The sequence below is a fragment of the Mustela putorius genome, unplaced genomic scaffold (genome assembly GCF_011764305.1).
Source record: "Mustela putorius furo isolate JIRA1106 unplaced genomic scaffold, ASM1176430v1.1 tig00003834_pilon_pilon_pilon, whole genome shotgun sequence".
Lineage (NCBI taxonomy): Eukaryota > Metazoa > Chordata > Mammalia > Carnivora > Mustelidae > Mustela > Mustela putorius.
In genome coordinates this window covers 136,222,257-136,239,437 of record NW_025421987.1, presented here as the reverse complement: position 1 = coordinate 136,239,437, position 17,181 = coordinate 136,222,257, and the positions used below count along the sequence as shown (strand labels likewise).

The 17,181-nt window shown below is 45.2% G+C and overlaps 1 protein-coding gene across 6 annotated transcripts in view; it reads right to left on the bottom strand.

Annotated features, from left to right (window-relative positions):
* Nucleotides 1-1,944: 1,944 nt before the first annotated feature.
* The window catches only part of XYLB (xylulokinase), a 47,512-nt gene continuing 32,275 nt past the window's right edge, over nucleotides 1,945-17,181 (bottom strand). For 3 of the 6 annotated variants that reach the window (XM_045089143.1, XM_045089142.1, XM_045089140.1), the window contains 3 exons: nucleotides 10,882-10,940; nucleotides 10,269-10,356; nucleotides 1,945-2,299 (listed from right to left, as the gene is read on the bottom strand). In XM_045089143.1, the coding sequence (XP_044945078.1) occupies nucleotides 2,068-2,299; nucleotides 10,269-10,356; nucleotides 10,882-10,940 (379 nt within the window). In that variant the 3' untranslated portion in view covers nucleotides 1,945-2,067. Of the gene's footprint in view, nucleotides 2,300-7,564; nucleotides 7,660-10,268; nucleotides 10,357-10,881; nucleotides 10,941-17,181 lie in introns of all 6 variants that reach the window. The other 3 variants (XM_004759353.3, XM_004759355.3, XM_045089141.1) reach the window with 3 other exon arrangements.

Here is a 17,181-nt window from a genome sequence, read left to right as displayed (position 1 = left end):
AGACCCGGTTTGCAGCACTTTTCCACCCCGGGTGCAAACCATAAGTAGTCTGGTTTAACTGAGGTTCCAATTCAGGCAAGGGCCTGCAGCAAAGGTAAAATTGGGGGGACTCTGCAGGAAGCAGATCACACAGGACTTTATCTGTAAGCTTTTGGGATAACTTGAGCATGGAATAAAGGGGCCCAAAGTAAAACTGGAGGGAAGGAGAGAAAGGGACTGCTTTAGGAGTTAACAAAGGAATAACCAAACTCAGCTTGGTGACTGATCTGAGGCTGACATGGGAAAGGGGGAGGACATCTGCATTTGGGGTTTGGGTTCCTCAGTCAATGGATGGATGAACAGTGGTGTCAATTCACTGAAACAGGAACACAAGAGGAGGAGGTTTGGGGAAGGGCAAAGGAAGGTAAGTGGAGTATGAAGTACTCCTCTGAGTGAGAATTCTGGTAGACTCCAAGGAGAGTTCTGGATGGAAGCAAAGATCAGTGCTCCTGGCCTATAAGTAGTGGAAACCCAAGAAGAGACAAAATCATCCAATAAAAGAGGACAAAATGGGAGAGAAAGAGGGATGAGGATAAAAACTGGGGGCCCAGCAGTCATTAAGGACTACACAGAGCGTTTGTACCTGTAAGTAAGAAATGGCAGATCAGGAAAACAGTAGAAAAGTTGCAGAGAATGACTATCAAAAAGAAGGCAAGGACAGAAATAATTACCATAATGGATTAAAATACATAAAATATATCAAATGTATCCTATTGGCACTAAAAACAAAAAACTATTGGCTGTTAGACGATGCTTGGGAATCAACCCATTATTTTGAAAACTGGTGAACAGAGGACAAGCCTCTCCTAGCTCTTTTGGGTAAGTCGATAGGAAATGTCTGTCACATAGAAGAATCCCGGGTAAATGAAGAGGAATAACAAGACTGTATCCCTAGTGAATTAATGGAGCTAGGCATGAACATCCCTCAAATGAGAGAAAACCAGACACATGTGCCTCCTGATGGAAGAACACACCACCATCTTAGGAAGCTGTCTGACATAAACAGGGAAATAATCACATGTGCATCAGATCAAGCCTCCAGGTCAGTGGTTATCAACTAGGAGCCATTTTGTCTTCCTATCCCCACCAGGAGGTAACGTGGCAATGCCTAGAGACATTCTGGATTGTCACAACTTGGGGAGGGCGTGTTACCGGCATCTGGTGGGTCAAGGCCAGTGACCCCGCTGCCCCTACAACCAAAACTTACCCAGCTCCAGGTCAATAGCACGGAGGTTGAAGAGCCAATCACCAATTTATAGGAATTTATAGGAAATACAGAAGATAGAGAATATGTTAAATGACAAAACAGAAACAGAATCAAAGAAATCCAGAATTAGGGAAATTCTTCCTGAAGGAAGGGACGGAGGGAGAGAGGTGCTACCCTGTACCACTTGGGAGAGGGCTCCTGCAAGTGGTCTGGTGTTCTGGGGAGTAAGGCAGGCAGTGGGCAGGGTGGATGGGAGGGGGACAGAAAGCTTGGTCATTAGGCCTGTCAAGCTTTTTGGGTAAGAGGCAGTGAGTTACAAAAGGTGGGCGTGGGGAGGGAGGAGAGATCTTGAAGGATGAAGGGGCAGATGCTGGGAGGTGACAAGGATGGAAGGTACAGGGTGAGCAAGGAAAGACAAGAAAGGAAGCTACTACGAAGCCCTTCAGACTCTGAAATGAGGAGGGAGGCAGCAGCTGAGATCAGTTTGGCGTGGGGAGGAGGAGGATGGACTGCAGGGTCACAGTACGGAGGGGGCAGGTGGCTGTGGGTTACAGTTTGAGGAGGAGAAGCCAGAGTGAGAGTTGGGGAAGAGGCTGCTGGGGTCGGAATATGGGGGGACAGCTTTGTCTCCACCGTTCACCCAATTTAGGTCCCTGTATTCACTTTACTTCTGCATTTGAAAGGAGGCAAAGTCACAATTTTTACTGGATATATCCCAGACTCACTGCTTTATCTTGCCCCCCGAGATAAAGGGCAGGAGAAGACAGAGGCTTTCCTGCCCCGGGCACAAGGGCACAGAATCAGAAACAGCCCATTTACATTCAGGGAGATGCGCTAAGGTGGGTTTCAGGTAGTTCCAGGCAGCACCACGAGGAGTCAGACGGGTAGGCAGAGTCCCTTCGGACAGGGAAGAGGATCCCTGCTGTCCAGGAGGAGCACGTACGTCTCAAAGTGGGATGCCTGGGCCTGAGGAATTCACTCTGGAGGCCCCGGGGTCTGGGACAGGATTCTCTGCTCAAGCTTGGCGTACTGTGGGAGAAGGTCCTCGTAGACCTGGAGGGGCAGAAAGAGCAGTTTAGAATGGGAAGGGAGAGGTGCCTCTCATCTCTTTGCAACTTGCAATTTTAAAATTTAGCATGCCATGTACTTGCAATTTAAGCGTTTGTGCTTGGCAAAAGAAAGGAGGCATCAATTCACAAAAGAGGAAACGCTAGTAGTTCCCAAACCTACAGCTTAAGTTTTTTAAAAAATGCAAATCAGGACCAAAAAGTTTGTTATCAAATCTACAAAATGTTTAAAAATTCTGGTGAAGATATCTGGAAATGCCATCTTGTTGCACAACTGGTGAAGTTGGTGGTGCAACCCTTCTGGAAATCAACTTGACTGTACATTGGTATTAAAGGGCTTGAAAATGCCCAGTCTTTGGCCCAGTTATTCTACTTCTACAAGCTCTCCTAAGGAAACCATCCTAAATGTAGGGTGCCATACCACTAACTGTCCAATCTCCTAAGACCACCATGGGCCATACACACTCTGTCCCTCAGGGTACAACCAGTACGGCACACTGGAGAAGCAAACTTGAGTCAAAGACGACGTAGTGGTCCTAACAGCAGTTAGGACCAGTGTCCAGGAAAGGGTCTCCCTGCCCCCTATGCTACAGCTCAGATGCAAGGGAGTGAAATCCACATGGTACAGGTGCAAGAGGCACCCTGGCTTTGAAACCTCATACCCCATGGGAATATCTCTTATAACAACTCCGCCAGCAAGACACATGCCCATGAGACATCACTGGGCTCAGGGAGGCCCTAAGTATGACTTCCCATCAGGCATATATGGTTTTCCCCCCTCTAGATGCAGGGCCGCACTTAAAGGACATTTTTACATCGGCGATGTTGCATAGTAATACTGTTGACATTCCAAAGGAAACAGAGCTAGTAGTTGAACCAAAGTTCAAATTCTCATGCAGAATAGGAAAAAGTTTTCTCAACCTTTTACCCACATAATTTCAATACAGTAATTTAAAAACTAGAAGGCACGCCTGGGTGGCTAAGTCGGTTAAGCATCTGCCTTCGGCTCGGGTTGGGGTCCCAGGATCCTGGGATCAGACCCTGCGTCGGGCTCCCCTGCTCTGCAGGGAGCCTCTTTCTTCCTCTCCCTCTGCTGCTCCCCCTGCTCGTGTTCTCTCTCTCTCTCAAGTAAATGGGCAAAATCTTTTGTAAAAACAAAAACAGAAAACAAAGAAACTAGAAGCAACTGCTCTAAGACATATAAAATCACAAGTAAATTACGGCCAAACAGAATATTTTGCAGTCATTAAAAATAATGTATATGTTCATTTTTAAGAATGTAAATACTCGGGGCACCTGGGTGGCGCAGTGGGTTAAAGCCTCTGCCTTCAGCTCAGGTCATGATCTCAGGGTCCTGGGATCGAGTCCCACATCGGGCTCTCTGCTCCGCAGGGAGCCTGCTTCCTCCCCTCTCTCTCTGCCAACTTGTAATCTCTCTCTCTGTGTCAAATAAATAAATAAAATCTTAAAAAAAAAAAAGAATATAAATACTCATGTTATACTGTAGTGTTTTTTTTTTTAAGTGGGCTATAAAATTATATATGCAGTGTGTTGGATAATCAACCCAAACCAAAAACCAATAAGGGAAAAGGGTTTTTTAAAAGATCTTATTTTTGAATAATCTCTACACCCAATGTGGGGCTCACACACAGCACCCTGAGATCAAGAGTGCCGTGCTCCACTGACTAAGCCAGCCAGGTGCCCCTCACAACTCCATATTCTTTTTTTTTTTTTTTTACAACTCCATATTCTTAACCTTCCTTCCCCCCTCATTTTTTTTTTTTTTTAAGCTGCTTTCATCCGTGACTCAATAAGCCTTGCCTGAGAAATGTGGGCACTTCCGGTCAGCACATGGGGTCTTATAGATAAGCAACACTTAACCAAGGGACCCAGATTTCCTTTTGACTCACAAATGCCACTACTCGCTCATGCCAATCCCACTCCTTCATTTGGCTTAACTGGCTCCAAAGTCAAGTGCTTTAGTCACTGATTATGTACCCAGGGCCCACTCTGGGCGCATCTGGAGCAGCTTGGTGAAGGTGACAGAGAACAGAGAACTCATCGAGAGCTTGGACCTCCTCTGTTAGGAGGAAACTGCAATGTTCAGCTGAGCAGGCAGAAAACACTGGTATGGTTTTGAGTTTCCCATTGAGCACACTGATTGCTGTACGTGCCACAGAAAGAACACAGAGCACGGTCCCCCATTCCCAAGGAGTTTACAGACCAGTCCTCCACCTCCAATAGGTCATTCCACCAACAGACACAGCCTGCTGCTGCTTATAACCTGGCATTCCAAAGGATTCTGATGCTGCCCTTGGGTTGAAGGGTATGGAGTTCCAGGAGCCCTTAGGGACTCTGGTCATGGGCAAGCCAGGGAAGGTGGTGGTACACACACAGAGTGTTTGCTACCTGTAAGGAGACACGTGCAGTTGTCTGCCGCCCTAAAGCTTTCTCCAACTATCTTCTCCCTCGTGGGTCTCCTTCTAGAGGACAAAAAAGCCAGAACCTACCCCAGCCTTTTCTTACAACCAAGTGTGACCATAGGTCCAACTGGCAGCCTGGTCCTATTGGGAGTTGAGAGCAGACCAGGATTCTCTCCCTGATGAGCAAGAAGTGTGTAAGGAGGGGCTGCCGAATGCCAGGCTCTCAGTCCTGCCTATGGATACAGTGTGGGGTGGGGAGTGAGATGTCTGGAGCAGCTGCAGACATCCTGGGGTTACCTGGAGCACATTGAGAGCTGGGCTACCCAACACAGGAGCTATAAGTCTTATACAGTTGAAAGCACTTGAACTGAGATGAGTGCTACAAGACTAAATGCCCATCAGATTTCAAAAGCTTCTTACAAAAAAGAGGAATGTAAAATAGCACATTAGCGATTTTTCTTATTGACTGCCTGTTGAAATGGCAGTATTTCAGACATACTGGATTAGATAAAAAATATATTTGAAGTTAGTCATTTATTTATTTTTCCTTTTTTTATTTTTAAATGAGACTTCTAGAAAATTGTAAGTGACATAGGTGGTTATCATGTTGCCATTGTCCCTTGCTGATCTGTAGAACCACAGGGACTGTAACCCAGAGCCCGACATTGTGGAACCACAGAACCAGCCCCCTGACTACAGTCAGACTTCTTGTTACATAATAAAGCCATTCGAGCCAAGGAGTTTTTTTTTTTTTTTTTTTTTTTTTTTTTTTTTTAAGAGATCAGAAGTAGGCAGAGAGGCAGGCAGAGACAGAGGGGGAATCAGGCTCCCTGCTGAGCAGAGCCCTATGTGGGGCTCGATCGCAGGACCTCAAGATCATGACCTGAGACGAAGGCAGAGGTTTAACCCACTGAGCCACCCAGGTGCCTCCCAAGGAGTCTTATTAAGCCTCACAGTTAGCGGGTTGAAAGTAGGCAGGACCAGATGTTATCCCCACTTCACAGACGAATAGGCTCAGAGATGAGAAATGCTGCTCAAGGTCAGATGAAGGTCACATGCTGTAGGACAGGCAAGGTAAGAATGAAAACGCAACGGTCCTTTATATCAGTTGAGATCTTCCTATAGCCTTGAGCTGCCTCTTAAAGGTAACGACACACAACTTAAGGACAAAGTAATAGAAGCTAGGGCACACCTACATGTGTGGGTTTTGTGGTCACCCAGAAACGGGGAGCTTCTGGCCCAAGATAGGTTGGGAGACAATTCTCCATGATGTGTCTACATATCCAGTGACAGCTTTTGTTGCAGACTATCTTTTCAATGTTTATACAGCAAATAGCACTGGCAGATAGAGATAGAGTCGTCCTCAGGGCAGAGGGAAAATTTACTTGCTGACCAGGCTAGTACAGAAAATGTTTCCATCGAGGGCAAAGGTTGGGCAGATCTGCCTTGCAGGTCCTTTATAATTTGGGAGTTTCCTAAGCTTGGGGTCACTCGGTTGTGACACAGACACGGTGCGTGCACAGTATCTTCCTGGGCCCACTCCATATTGTCCCATGGCACTTAAGGGCCAAGGCAATCTGGGACAAGCATGAAGCCCCTACTGCCTGCTGCATCAGTAATAACGCCCTCTGTCTGCACAGCCCCAGAATGTTTTGCAAGAACATTCTGCAAACAGGAAAAGAGGCATACTGGATGCATTGGCCTACCACCCAAAGTGCTCCTTAAGAATAAAGGCCTTATTCGTCCAGCCCTCAGCTGACAGCCCCCTTTGGGGATGGCTTTGGCTAGAGAGCGCTGCCTTACCCCATCCTGGGGTGGACTGCATACGGAGACCAGCTGACATGAGGTGTAATGGCCCAGCCCCCTCACCCTAGCTAGGTTAGAGTCCAAAGAGTCAGCCCAGCTTCAGAACTTGCCCTAGGGCTGGCTGAGGTCTCCACAGGGATTGCCCCATGGCTCACCTCCTCACTGTGCCCCGACCTGCCTCCTCATTTCCCCCTCCACGGATGTAGATCCCAAGAGCACCTCCAATAAATGTCCTGCACCCCAATTAGCATCTCAGGGTCTGCTTTCCAGAGAACCCAAGCTGTAACAAGGGGGGATTTCCTGGATTTTCTGCACACCTGTGTTGGATCCAGACTTCAGATCTGAGGGCTACAAATGCAGCACGTCTTATGCTTAAGTGACAGAGTCCTTCTGTGGCTTCTGTAACCCTCGAAGTATAAGGGCTCGTTCTGAGGCATATGGAACACTGAAGACATACCCAGCAATAGATCTGACCCCTGGGGCTATAAAATCATCAGTATCTGTGAATCTCAGCTGACAACCTGGCTCCTTTTGCTCTGTTTCCCTGACAGTTAAAACCCCAAAAGGATGATTTCCCCATTAGCTGAACACATCAACTTCAACATTAAGTGACAGAGCCAAACTTACCTTTTGGAAAGAAGAACCAAACCTACTGTTGACCTTGAACATCATGGGTTTGAACTGTGTGGGTCTACTTACAGGTGGATTTTTTTTTCAATAGAGTAAATGGTAAATGCATTTTGCTTATTATTTTCTTGGCAGTTTCTTTTCTCTAGTTTATTTGGTTATAGTAATATATAGCACATATAATATAGAAAATTTGTGTTAATTGACTAGGTATGTTATAAGTAAGGCTTCTGGTCAACAGTAGGCTATTAGTAGTTTTGAGGGAGTCAAAAGTTATATGCACATTTTTGTGTCTGCAAGGGGACTGGCATCCATCATTCCTGTGTTTTTCAAGAGTTAACTGTGGCTGGTTTTCACAATGCAAAGGCTACGACCAGATTCTGAAGGTCTCTCACCTGAGAAGCTCCTGGGGTTGGGGTAGCAGCTAATCTGGGATTTGGGGCTAACTTCACCACCTCTGAAAAGGACACGTCTGTTCCAGCTGCAAGGCCTAGAAGGGAAAGCTCATTTCATATCAGTGCATGTTGCAAATGAAGACATTAACTAAAAATAGCATCTTATCTCTGGGGTGATAAACTATTCTAAAATGGGATTATGGTGATGGTTGCACAACTCAGTAAATTTACTAAAAAATCACTGAGCTGTACACTTAAAATTGGGTGATTTTTTTGTCATATAAATTGTGCCTCAGTAAAACTGTTAGAGAAGAAAAGAGAGAGAAGAGAGAGAAATTTGATGTGCAGACCTCTCCCCAGCGGGGCCTACGTTGTCTTGCTCGCTGGGACAGCAGCTGTCCCAGCAGGGCAGCTAACACCAACCCCCCTTCCCACTCCCCGCCACCTCCCTGACCCCACACCTGACAGGAGGAGTTGCCTGCCTCTCCTCCCTCACCTGGCTCCCATGGCTCAGGGCACTGAAGCCACCCCAGGCTTCTTAGGATTCCTTCTACCTCAGAGCCTTTTCACTGTATGGAGAGTCTCCGTTTCCTCTCTTCATGGACCTATGCTCTTCTCAGACAACCTGTGGTTTACAATGTCACCTGTTCCGAGGCTCCCTAACCCTCCACCCCTAAGTACCATCTGCTGTCCCCAGAGACTTCGTACAATTTCTGGCCCCAGATTTAAGGTCCTGCCCTTGCTGAGCCCAAAGCTCTGTGAAGCCAGGCACTGGGCCTCACATAGCACCTGCATACCTGAGACACTCAATAAATACTCCCAAGCAAATGAGCACAGGGCTGGGAAGGAGGGAAGTCTACCATCAGTGGGCAGAAAAGTGAGGAATTTCTAGACAGTTTTTAAGGAGTGCTATCAGATTGGCAGGGAAACATAAGACCACCGTGAGTGAGGCAGGGCCTGGGGAAGACATGAGGCCCAGTTTCCAAGAAAATGCTGGGATATCTCGGCTTAGAGCTGCCTGGGAACAGGGTGGGGCGGGGGGCAACAGAGATACCACTCAAAAGACACTGGTCCCTTGTCTATTCATTCAGAGACTGCCTATGTGTGAGGTTCAGCCTGGACGCAGCTGGGAGAACAGACATGAAGTGGCTGAGACACCTCAGGGTGAGGGCCGGTGTGCTTGGACTTTGCATGGGCTGCAGTTTTGAAGGGCAGAGTGGGGTATTGCCCCAGGTAACCTCTGGCAAAACAATAGGCAAAGAAAGGGAAAAATAAAAAAGAAATGCAGTGCCACATAGCAGTGGAGGCCCTAAAGGGCAGCGCTTTTCCCACTTTAGCAGGAGGAGGAGTGAGAAGTGGGCCCTGAGCTGCTTCTCATGGGCAACACTAAGGGCCAGAAGATTATGGAAACAGTATTTTCAAGGTGCTGGGAGAATTTTGAAGTTAGGGTCCTTTGCCCAAAAAAGGTAGCATTTAAAAAAAATATTATTTATTTATTCATTTGAGAGAGAGGGAGGAAGAGCACAAGTGGGGGGAAGAGCAGAGGGAGAGAGAGAAGGAGACTCCTCGCTAAGCAGGGAGCCTGACTCAGGGCTCAATTCCAGGACCCGAGCCAAAGTCAGATGTTTAAACAACTGAGCCACCCAGGTGCCCCAGAAGGTAGCATTCTTGTAGAGGGTAAAACAAAGTCCATGCAGGGTATGTAACGCCTCCAAAATTATCACCTATTAAATTTCCTCTTAAACTTATCTAGGTTGTAGAGTCCAACAAAACTACCATGGAAAAGAAAAAGGAGAAAGAAAATGCACAGATTTAGAAAGAGAGAGAGATTCATAAGGAAATACAAATAAAAGCCAATATGATGTAAAGTTTAATTAAAAACACAATCTGGAAATAAATTACCCAGTGATCTTGACACAGGAGGTGGCATGAGGTGGGGTGAGGTAGACAGGGTAAGGAGGGAGGGGTGTCAAAGAGTAAGAGGTTAATTATTAAGAGAAGGAGCTGGTCCCTGATTAATTCTCAATGTTGATAGAAACATGTAAGTTTAAATTGGTGTGTTAAAAAGCGAAGAGTAAATGCATGAATAGAACTGCCAGAGGGAAGAGAGCCCTTGAGATAAATGGGCAGCTGGAGGAGCAGTCGGAGCCAGCAGAGCACAGGGCAGATTGACTAAATGGGCCCCTTGTGGGCAGGGGCAGCTCCCAGGAGAACCTGCCTGGAAGGGGGGATCGGAGTTTCAGCAAGGCCTCCATCAGAGCGATGGGCCCTCATGGAGCTGTCCAGGGTACTGGACTGTTTGGCTCTGAAGCCTTCAGCTTTGTCTCCACTTCCTGCATTTGCTGAAATGATGGCCCTGGACTTCATCCACTTCTCCCGCCCACCAGGTGTCCAGAACCCCCCCCCCATGTGCCCTCCAGCATGTCCCACGTCCTTTCCCAATGTCCCTGTGCTGAGCCTGAGTGTGACCAAGCCTCATTCAGTTAGGAACCTACTTTTCTTTCCCCACTTTAAATACAGAATAAAAGAACAGAAGATTTGAAGTTGGTTCTTGCCTGCTAGGAGGGAGAAAAATGAAACTGAAGCTCAAGACTCCAATGTCCCTAAAGACTGGGAACATTCCAATTTCCCCTTTTCTATCCCCTTTAGCCCAACCAGTGCCCCAACTCTTCCAGAAGGCTCTACTCTCCATCCCTCGACCTACCATGGAAAGCTCGGTATGCGGAGCCCACACAGGCTGAGTTGGCAGTGTCTGTGACATATACTGGGGCGCCAAACACATCTGCAAGCACCTGAAAAGGAAGGAGGTTCTTACTGGGGTAAGCTGTTCCTCGGAGGGAACACAGACATTTGGCACACATTTTCTATGCTCTCTTTCCTCATGTGTCTTCTGATGCCTTCCATTCCACCTCTACTGCCTTACAGTAAGTATACTCGACCATGCCACCCTAATAATAATAGAGTCAGGGTGGCCTGGGGGCCTTAGCATCTCCCCTGGCCCTACCGCCCCCCTCACTGTCTCCTGGGAGCACTTTCTCAACAATCCACTTATAGAAGAATTCCCAACTTGGGCTCTTCTTTTAGAGAATTTTTATCTAAGACAGGTATATTATAAGTCAATAGTTGACACAGCCTCAGGCTACATCCGAAACTTCTCAGTGTCCCAGTAAGACACTGACAGCCCCATGATGTGATAGTCTGGTGTTCAGACATCTGCAGCAGTGGGAACAGAGGCAGTCCAATAAAGACAGTGTCTGGCTCTTAGAAGTAACAGACATGGAAGAGGCCCTACTGCTTGGGCTGCTATCATCACATACCTGTAAGATGTCTCTGTTGTGAGATGCCCCTCCAGTGGCCAGAATCTTTGTCTTGGGCACTGCAAGGAAGAAGAAAACATTGATGGCTGTAACAATCTCTGCAAGACAAAAAAGACTTTTGCAGAGTTCTTCAGCCACAGAGGGCTTGTACTGAGCCAATGCCTCTTGCTTATCACACAGGGCTCAGGTCTTCTTGAGAAGAAGACCTCAGCCAGAATGACTGAGTTATGTTAATCCAAAATTACTGACCCACAGAAACCACGTAAGATAATACATGTTCAGTGTTATTTTAAGCTGCTAGGTCTTGAAGAAATTTGTTACATAGCAATAGATAATAAATAGTAGGAACAAAACAAAGACTTAATATCATCCACTACTCTGTCACATAGTACTAGTTATACTAGCCATGCCTATAAGGCAAGAAAAATAAATAAATGTATCAGGATTTAAAGAAAATAAATAAAACTACCATTATTTTACAGATAACAAACTACTTAGAAAAATAAAAAATAAGCAAACTAATTAAAGTTTAATAAGGTTGCCAGATACAAAAACCAACTTATAACAAACAATGGCATTTCTAGCAAAAATCAATTACCAAATGTGATAGTTGCCATTCACAATGGCAACCAGAAATACAATGTAGCCAGGAAATACCTTAGCAAAGAATTCAGAAGTATCTATGTGGGAAAAAAATGGAAACTTATTAAAGTACAAAAGGAATACCTAAGTAAATTAAAAGATGTCCCATGGTCTTGGATGGATTTGAACTAACATTATCAAAGTGTCAACTTTTTCAAATGAATTTATAAATTCAAGGCAACCTAAACATATATTCCAACTGGATTTTTTTAATAAAAGAACTGAATCAATTTAGTATATTTATGGAAAAATAAAGACCCAAAAATGGCTAAGACAACAATGAAAAAAGAAAAGTGAGGGATGAGTTGCTATATTAGATATTAAGACATGTTTGGGGCTGAACTATGTCTCCTCAAAATTTGTATGTTGGAGTTCTAATTCCTAGTACCTCAGAATGTGACCGTATTTGGAGATAAAGACAGATACATGTTTTAAAAGGTAGTTAATTGAAATGAGGCCATTAGGGTGAGCTCTAATCCAATATGGCTGCTGCCTTTATAAGAAGAGTCTATTAGGATACACAGTGGGAAAACCATGTGAAGACACAGGCATCTACAGGTCAGGGAGAGAGACCGTGGGAAAAACCAACCCTGCTGATACCTTGATCTCAGACTTTTAGCCTCCAGGACTGTGATAAAATAAATATCTGTTGTTTGATCCATCCAGTCTATGGTACTGTGTCATGCAAACCTGGCCAACTAGTACATACTACAAAGCTGTAATGATGGTTTGTCCCAAGAACAGATGAATAAACCAATGGAATGGCAAAGGGGATGCGGAGAGAGACCCACATATATATATAAAAACTTGCTATATGAGTAAAAGGGCACTACAAGTAGTGAAGGAAAAGGGAATGGGGTCATCATGTGGAAAAAAATTAAACCGGATCCTGATTTACACCATTCACAAAGGTGAACTCCAGAAGTTCTAAACGTGGAAGTTACACGAACAGTACAAAATGTAAAAAAAATTTCTGTGGCACTGGAAGAGGGGAAAAACCTCTTCAACAGCATCTCAACAGCATAAAATTTAAAAAGAAATATTGGCAGATTTAATTTAATCAAAATTCTGTTCAGTTGCCAACACTATAAATAAGGATAACAGACAAATGACAGAAGATGCTTGTGACACAGAAAGCTGACAAGGATCTAGTACTACTCGAAGTATATGACAAACTCCTGAAAATGGTTAAGAAAAAGATGGGAAGTCCAATGTGGGGAAAATGGTAAAAGATACAAACAGCCAATTCATAGAGGAAAAAACCCAAAGTTATAAAGAGCTGTTCAAAATCATTATTAATGAAAAAAAAAAAAAGCAAATGAAAGTAACACTGAGATACTAGTTTATATCCCTCAGATTAGCAAAGGATTCAAAGGTGCTTAATGCTAAGTGTTGGTGGGGACTCGGAAGCCCTCATGCACTGACAATATACCAGTGATTTCAGAACCTCAAGACTCTCAGCCTCTGTCCCTACCCACTTCCACTGATCAGCAGCAGCATCTGACCCCCAGATTAAAAAAAAAAACTGCCCTCTGGGGTGCCTTTGTGGCTCAGTGGGTTAAGCCTCTGCCTTTGGCTCAGGTCATGATCTCAGAGTCCTGGGATCGAGCCCTACATCGGGCTCTCTGCTCAGTGGGCAGCCTGCTTCCTCCTCTCTCTCTCTTCCTGCCTCTCTGCCTACTTGTGATCTCTGTCTGTCAAATAAATAAATAAAATCTTTAAAAAGAAAAAAAAAGAACTGCCCTCCAGCCAAAATGAGCTGCTGCCTGGGAGGGGGCCTGGAGGTCTTGAGGGGAATCAGAACTTGAAGTAATACTGAGCTAAGGGGGCAGACATGGAAAGGGACAGGCAATCACCTATCAGAGAAATAAGATGCATTCATCTTCCAATCAGAATGAAATGCTGCTGGGGCACCTGGGTGGCTCAGTGGGTTAAGCCTCTGCCTTCAGCTCAGGTCATGATCTCAGGGTCCTGGGATTGAGCCCCGCATCAGGCTCTCTGCTCAGCGGGGAGCCTGCTTCCCGCCCCCCCCCCCTCTGCCTGCCTTTCTGACTACTTGTGATCTCTCTCTGTCAAATAAATAAATAAAATCTTAAAAAAAAAAAAACAGAATGAAATGCTGCTGATTTTAGCATGTGGAGAGCCTTTGTAGGGAGGACTCCAGCTTTAAAGCTTATCCGATGCTCACAAGTTTCAACTTAAATCTGCCTATTGTCACACCATCTACTTCTGCAGCTTGGAGAGGGCAGGTCGGGTGGGACACGGAGGAGGGGCCTCGTACGTGAACAGCAACCTAGGCTCCCTGTCTACACTGAGACCCAGTTACTCATTCGGTACTACCAACCCACAGCCAAAGTGATTGAGAAAAACCAACGGTGTGAAAGAGAAGGATCACTGTGAACAGACTACCTCAGAAGGAAAAGAACCCAGGCAACAAAAGGCAAATTTGAAAAAATTCCAATATTTTATCATCTCGTGTACTTGAACAGGTATAGAATCCATTAAAAAGAATAAACCACTACGAAGAAGAACTGGGACACAAGACAGAGTTCTAAAAATTAAAAAATGATATATAGGGGCGCCTGGGTGGCTAAGTCGGTTAAGCATCTGCCTTTGGCTCTGGTCATGATCTCAGGGTCCTGGGATCAAGTCCCACATCGGACTCCTTGCTCAGCGGATAGTCTGCTTCTCCCTCTGCCTCTGGCCCCTCTCCTGCTTGTGTTCGCTCTCTCTCTCTCTCTCTCAAATAGATAAGTAAAATCTTTAAAAAATAAAAATAAAAAATGATACATGATGACAAACACGTTTAGGTGGAAAAACTAAATAGTAGAATAAACACGGCCATATCTAATACAATAAACTGAAAGATGCAGTCCAGGAAATTCCCTATGATTTAAAATGACAAGGAAAGTGACAGAATGAAGTCAGAAGACACAGAATTCATTTATCCTTTAGAGCTGTTCAGTCTGCAAATACTTAGGGGGTGCCCAGTTACCACCTGGCAGTGGTTTATTAAGTGGGAATAGATGGTTCCACAAGATGGATGAGATTCTCCTTCTCAAAGAGCCTATTTCCTAGTTGAGGAAGGACAGTCCATAAAGAAATGAATTTAAAAACTGAGTATGATAGTGACAAGTTCATTTTTTAACAATTTTATTTACTTATTTATGTCATCTCTAAAGCCAACATGGTTGAACTCACGACCTCAAGATGACTAGTTGCATGGTCTTCCGACTGAGCCTGGGGCCCCCAATAATGACAAGTCTATGATGAAATAAAGCAACATGCAGTTAGGGCCAGAGAGCCCACACCTGGCCTGTATTAGACAAGTTTCTCAAGCTGGACACAGCTGACACTTGGGCTGGATAATCATTGGCTGCGCAGGGGAGGGGAGAAGGGGAGGCTGTCACGCACACTGCAGAATGTGCAGCGGCGTCCAGGCTGGTGGGATGCCGGAGGGCTCCCCGTTTGTGACACCAGAATGTCTCCAGATATTGTCAAATATCCTCTGGGGGGCAAAACCACCTTAGTCAGAAACCACTGGTCTAATATAAATCTTAGTAAAAAGAACGGGGGAAATGAAGGAATGAAATCATTGGAGAAATTATGTAATAAATTTTCCCAAGCTAGAAAAAGTCATATATATTCAGGCAAAAGGGGCCAGCAGGTGCTCAGCACAATGAAAGCATAAGGCCTGATATCTAGACTTTAGTTGAGAAATTTCAAAATCCTAAGAAAGAAGATTCTAGAAGATTCTGTAAACAAAATCATTCAGATGGGCTTCTCACTGGCAACACTCTAAGTCAGAAGACTACAGAATGTTATTTTCAAAGTTGCAAAATAATATGATGTTTGAATTCAGAATTCCACATATTATAAAAAGTAGCATTTAAGTGTGAAGGCAAAATTAACCTATTTTCATACAGAGACCATACCCCATACCTCCACCTCTACATGAAAGAATTAATCAAGGATGTCCTGAAGCAAAGATGAAAGATACAAAACCACTTAGATGTGTGATATAATAAATAGTGGTAATCAAGGAAAGCCACCAAGTGTACAATTTAAATAGTTATTGATGCATAATGCACACTGAACAGTAGCATTCTGGAACTGGAAAATGGGAGGTAAAGAAAAGAGAGAAGAGGGGGCACCTGGGTGGCTCAGGAGGTTAAGCCTCTGCCTTCAGCTCAGGTCATGATCCCAGGGTCCTGGGACTGAGCCCTGCGTCTGGGCTCCTTGCTCAGTGGGGAGTCACTTCTCCCTCTCCATCTAACCCTCCCCCTACTTGTGCTCGCTCTCTCTCTCTCTCTCACATAAATAAATAAAATCTTTAAATAAGAAAGAAGAAAGAGAAAAGAAGAAGCATAATATAATGTCTTTTAGTGGGGGATATAATTACTAAAGAGAATATAAATTCCAAACAGTGATCCAAAGCAGTTAAGTGTTGGTATCTAGGTTGAAATTTTAAGTCATTACTAGAAAAAAAACAAGAGGGCACCTGTGTGGCTCAGTTGGTGAAACGTCTGCCTTCGGCTCAGGTCATGACCCGGGGGTCCTGGGATGGAGTCCCAACATGGGCTCCTTGCTCATGGAGGAGCCTGCTTCTCCCTTTGCTCCTCCTACCTGTTCGTGCTGTCTCTCTCTCTCAAACAAATAAATAAATAAATAAATAAAATCTAATTTAAAAAAAGAAGAAGCAGGAGCTGTAGGCCCAGGTGCCGACAACAGGACCATCTGCGGGGCCAGGAGAAGGGAGTAACTGAGGGGACTGGGCTAGGGAACAGCTGCACCTGTGCCACACTGGCCCTGGAGTGAGCAGGCCCAGCCCAAAGGTATCTGATTAGCAAAGTAAACATTATGCTAGCCAAACATGACAAGTTCTAGAAAAATAATCCGTACACTCAGGTGGTCAGTTTACTGATCCCTGTCACACAGGAGGGATGAAGTAAAGAAAAATCAGCCAAGGGCATGCACCATTCACGGCACAGTTCATGACACTGAGCTGGGAAGCGCAAACGTCCGTCAGAGAACAGTGGATCAGTCGATCCCGGTACAAGCCCGTGATGGATCGCCACACCACCGGGAGAGCCGATAATGAGCAAAGTATTCACACGGAGGAATTCATAAACATAATGTCGAGTTATAGAAGCAAGTCCCCTAAGAACACGGGTCAGTCCACACAGCAGCTGGGAGAATGATGCCTCACGTTCGTGTAGCCCTGCTTGGTTCCAGGCATGTTCATTTATGTAATCTTACTGGAGAGGAACCCAGCAGAGCCGGCAGGACAGGTTTGACACTGCCTTTAAGCTTGCTAAGAGGATAAAGAACTTTATGTGGGTTTGCACAAAAATGCTTTAAAGGCTGGGAATGGTGGCATAATCCCTTCCCCTCTCCAGTGCCCAGGAGGACTTCTCTACTCTGACCGCCTCTTCCTGCACACTGCTCGGGGCCAGCTCCCGACGAAGTGCCACCTTCTGCTGGCCGGAGAACCCTTCATGCCAGATGTGAGCGCCAACCTCAGCCCCATCCCTGCCCTGCTCACCAGTCTCACTTTTCAGGAGATTCTGAAATCTTTGGAGATCTTTGGAGAATGTATTTCTTTCTTTCTTTTTTAAGATTTTATTTATTTATTTGAGAGACGCAGAGAGAGGGTGT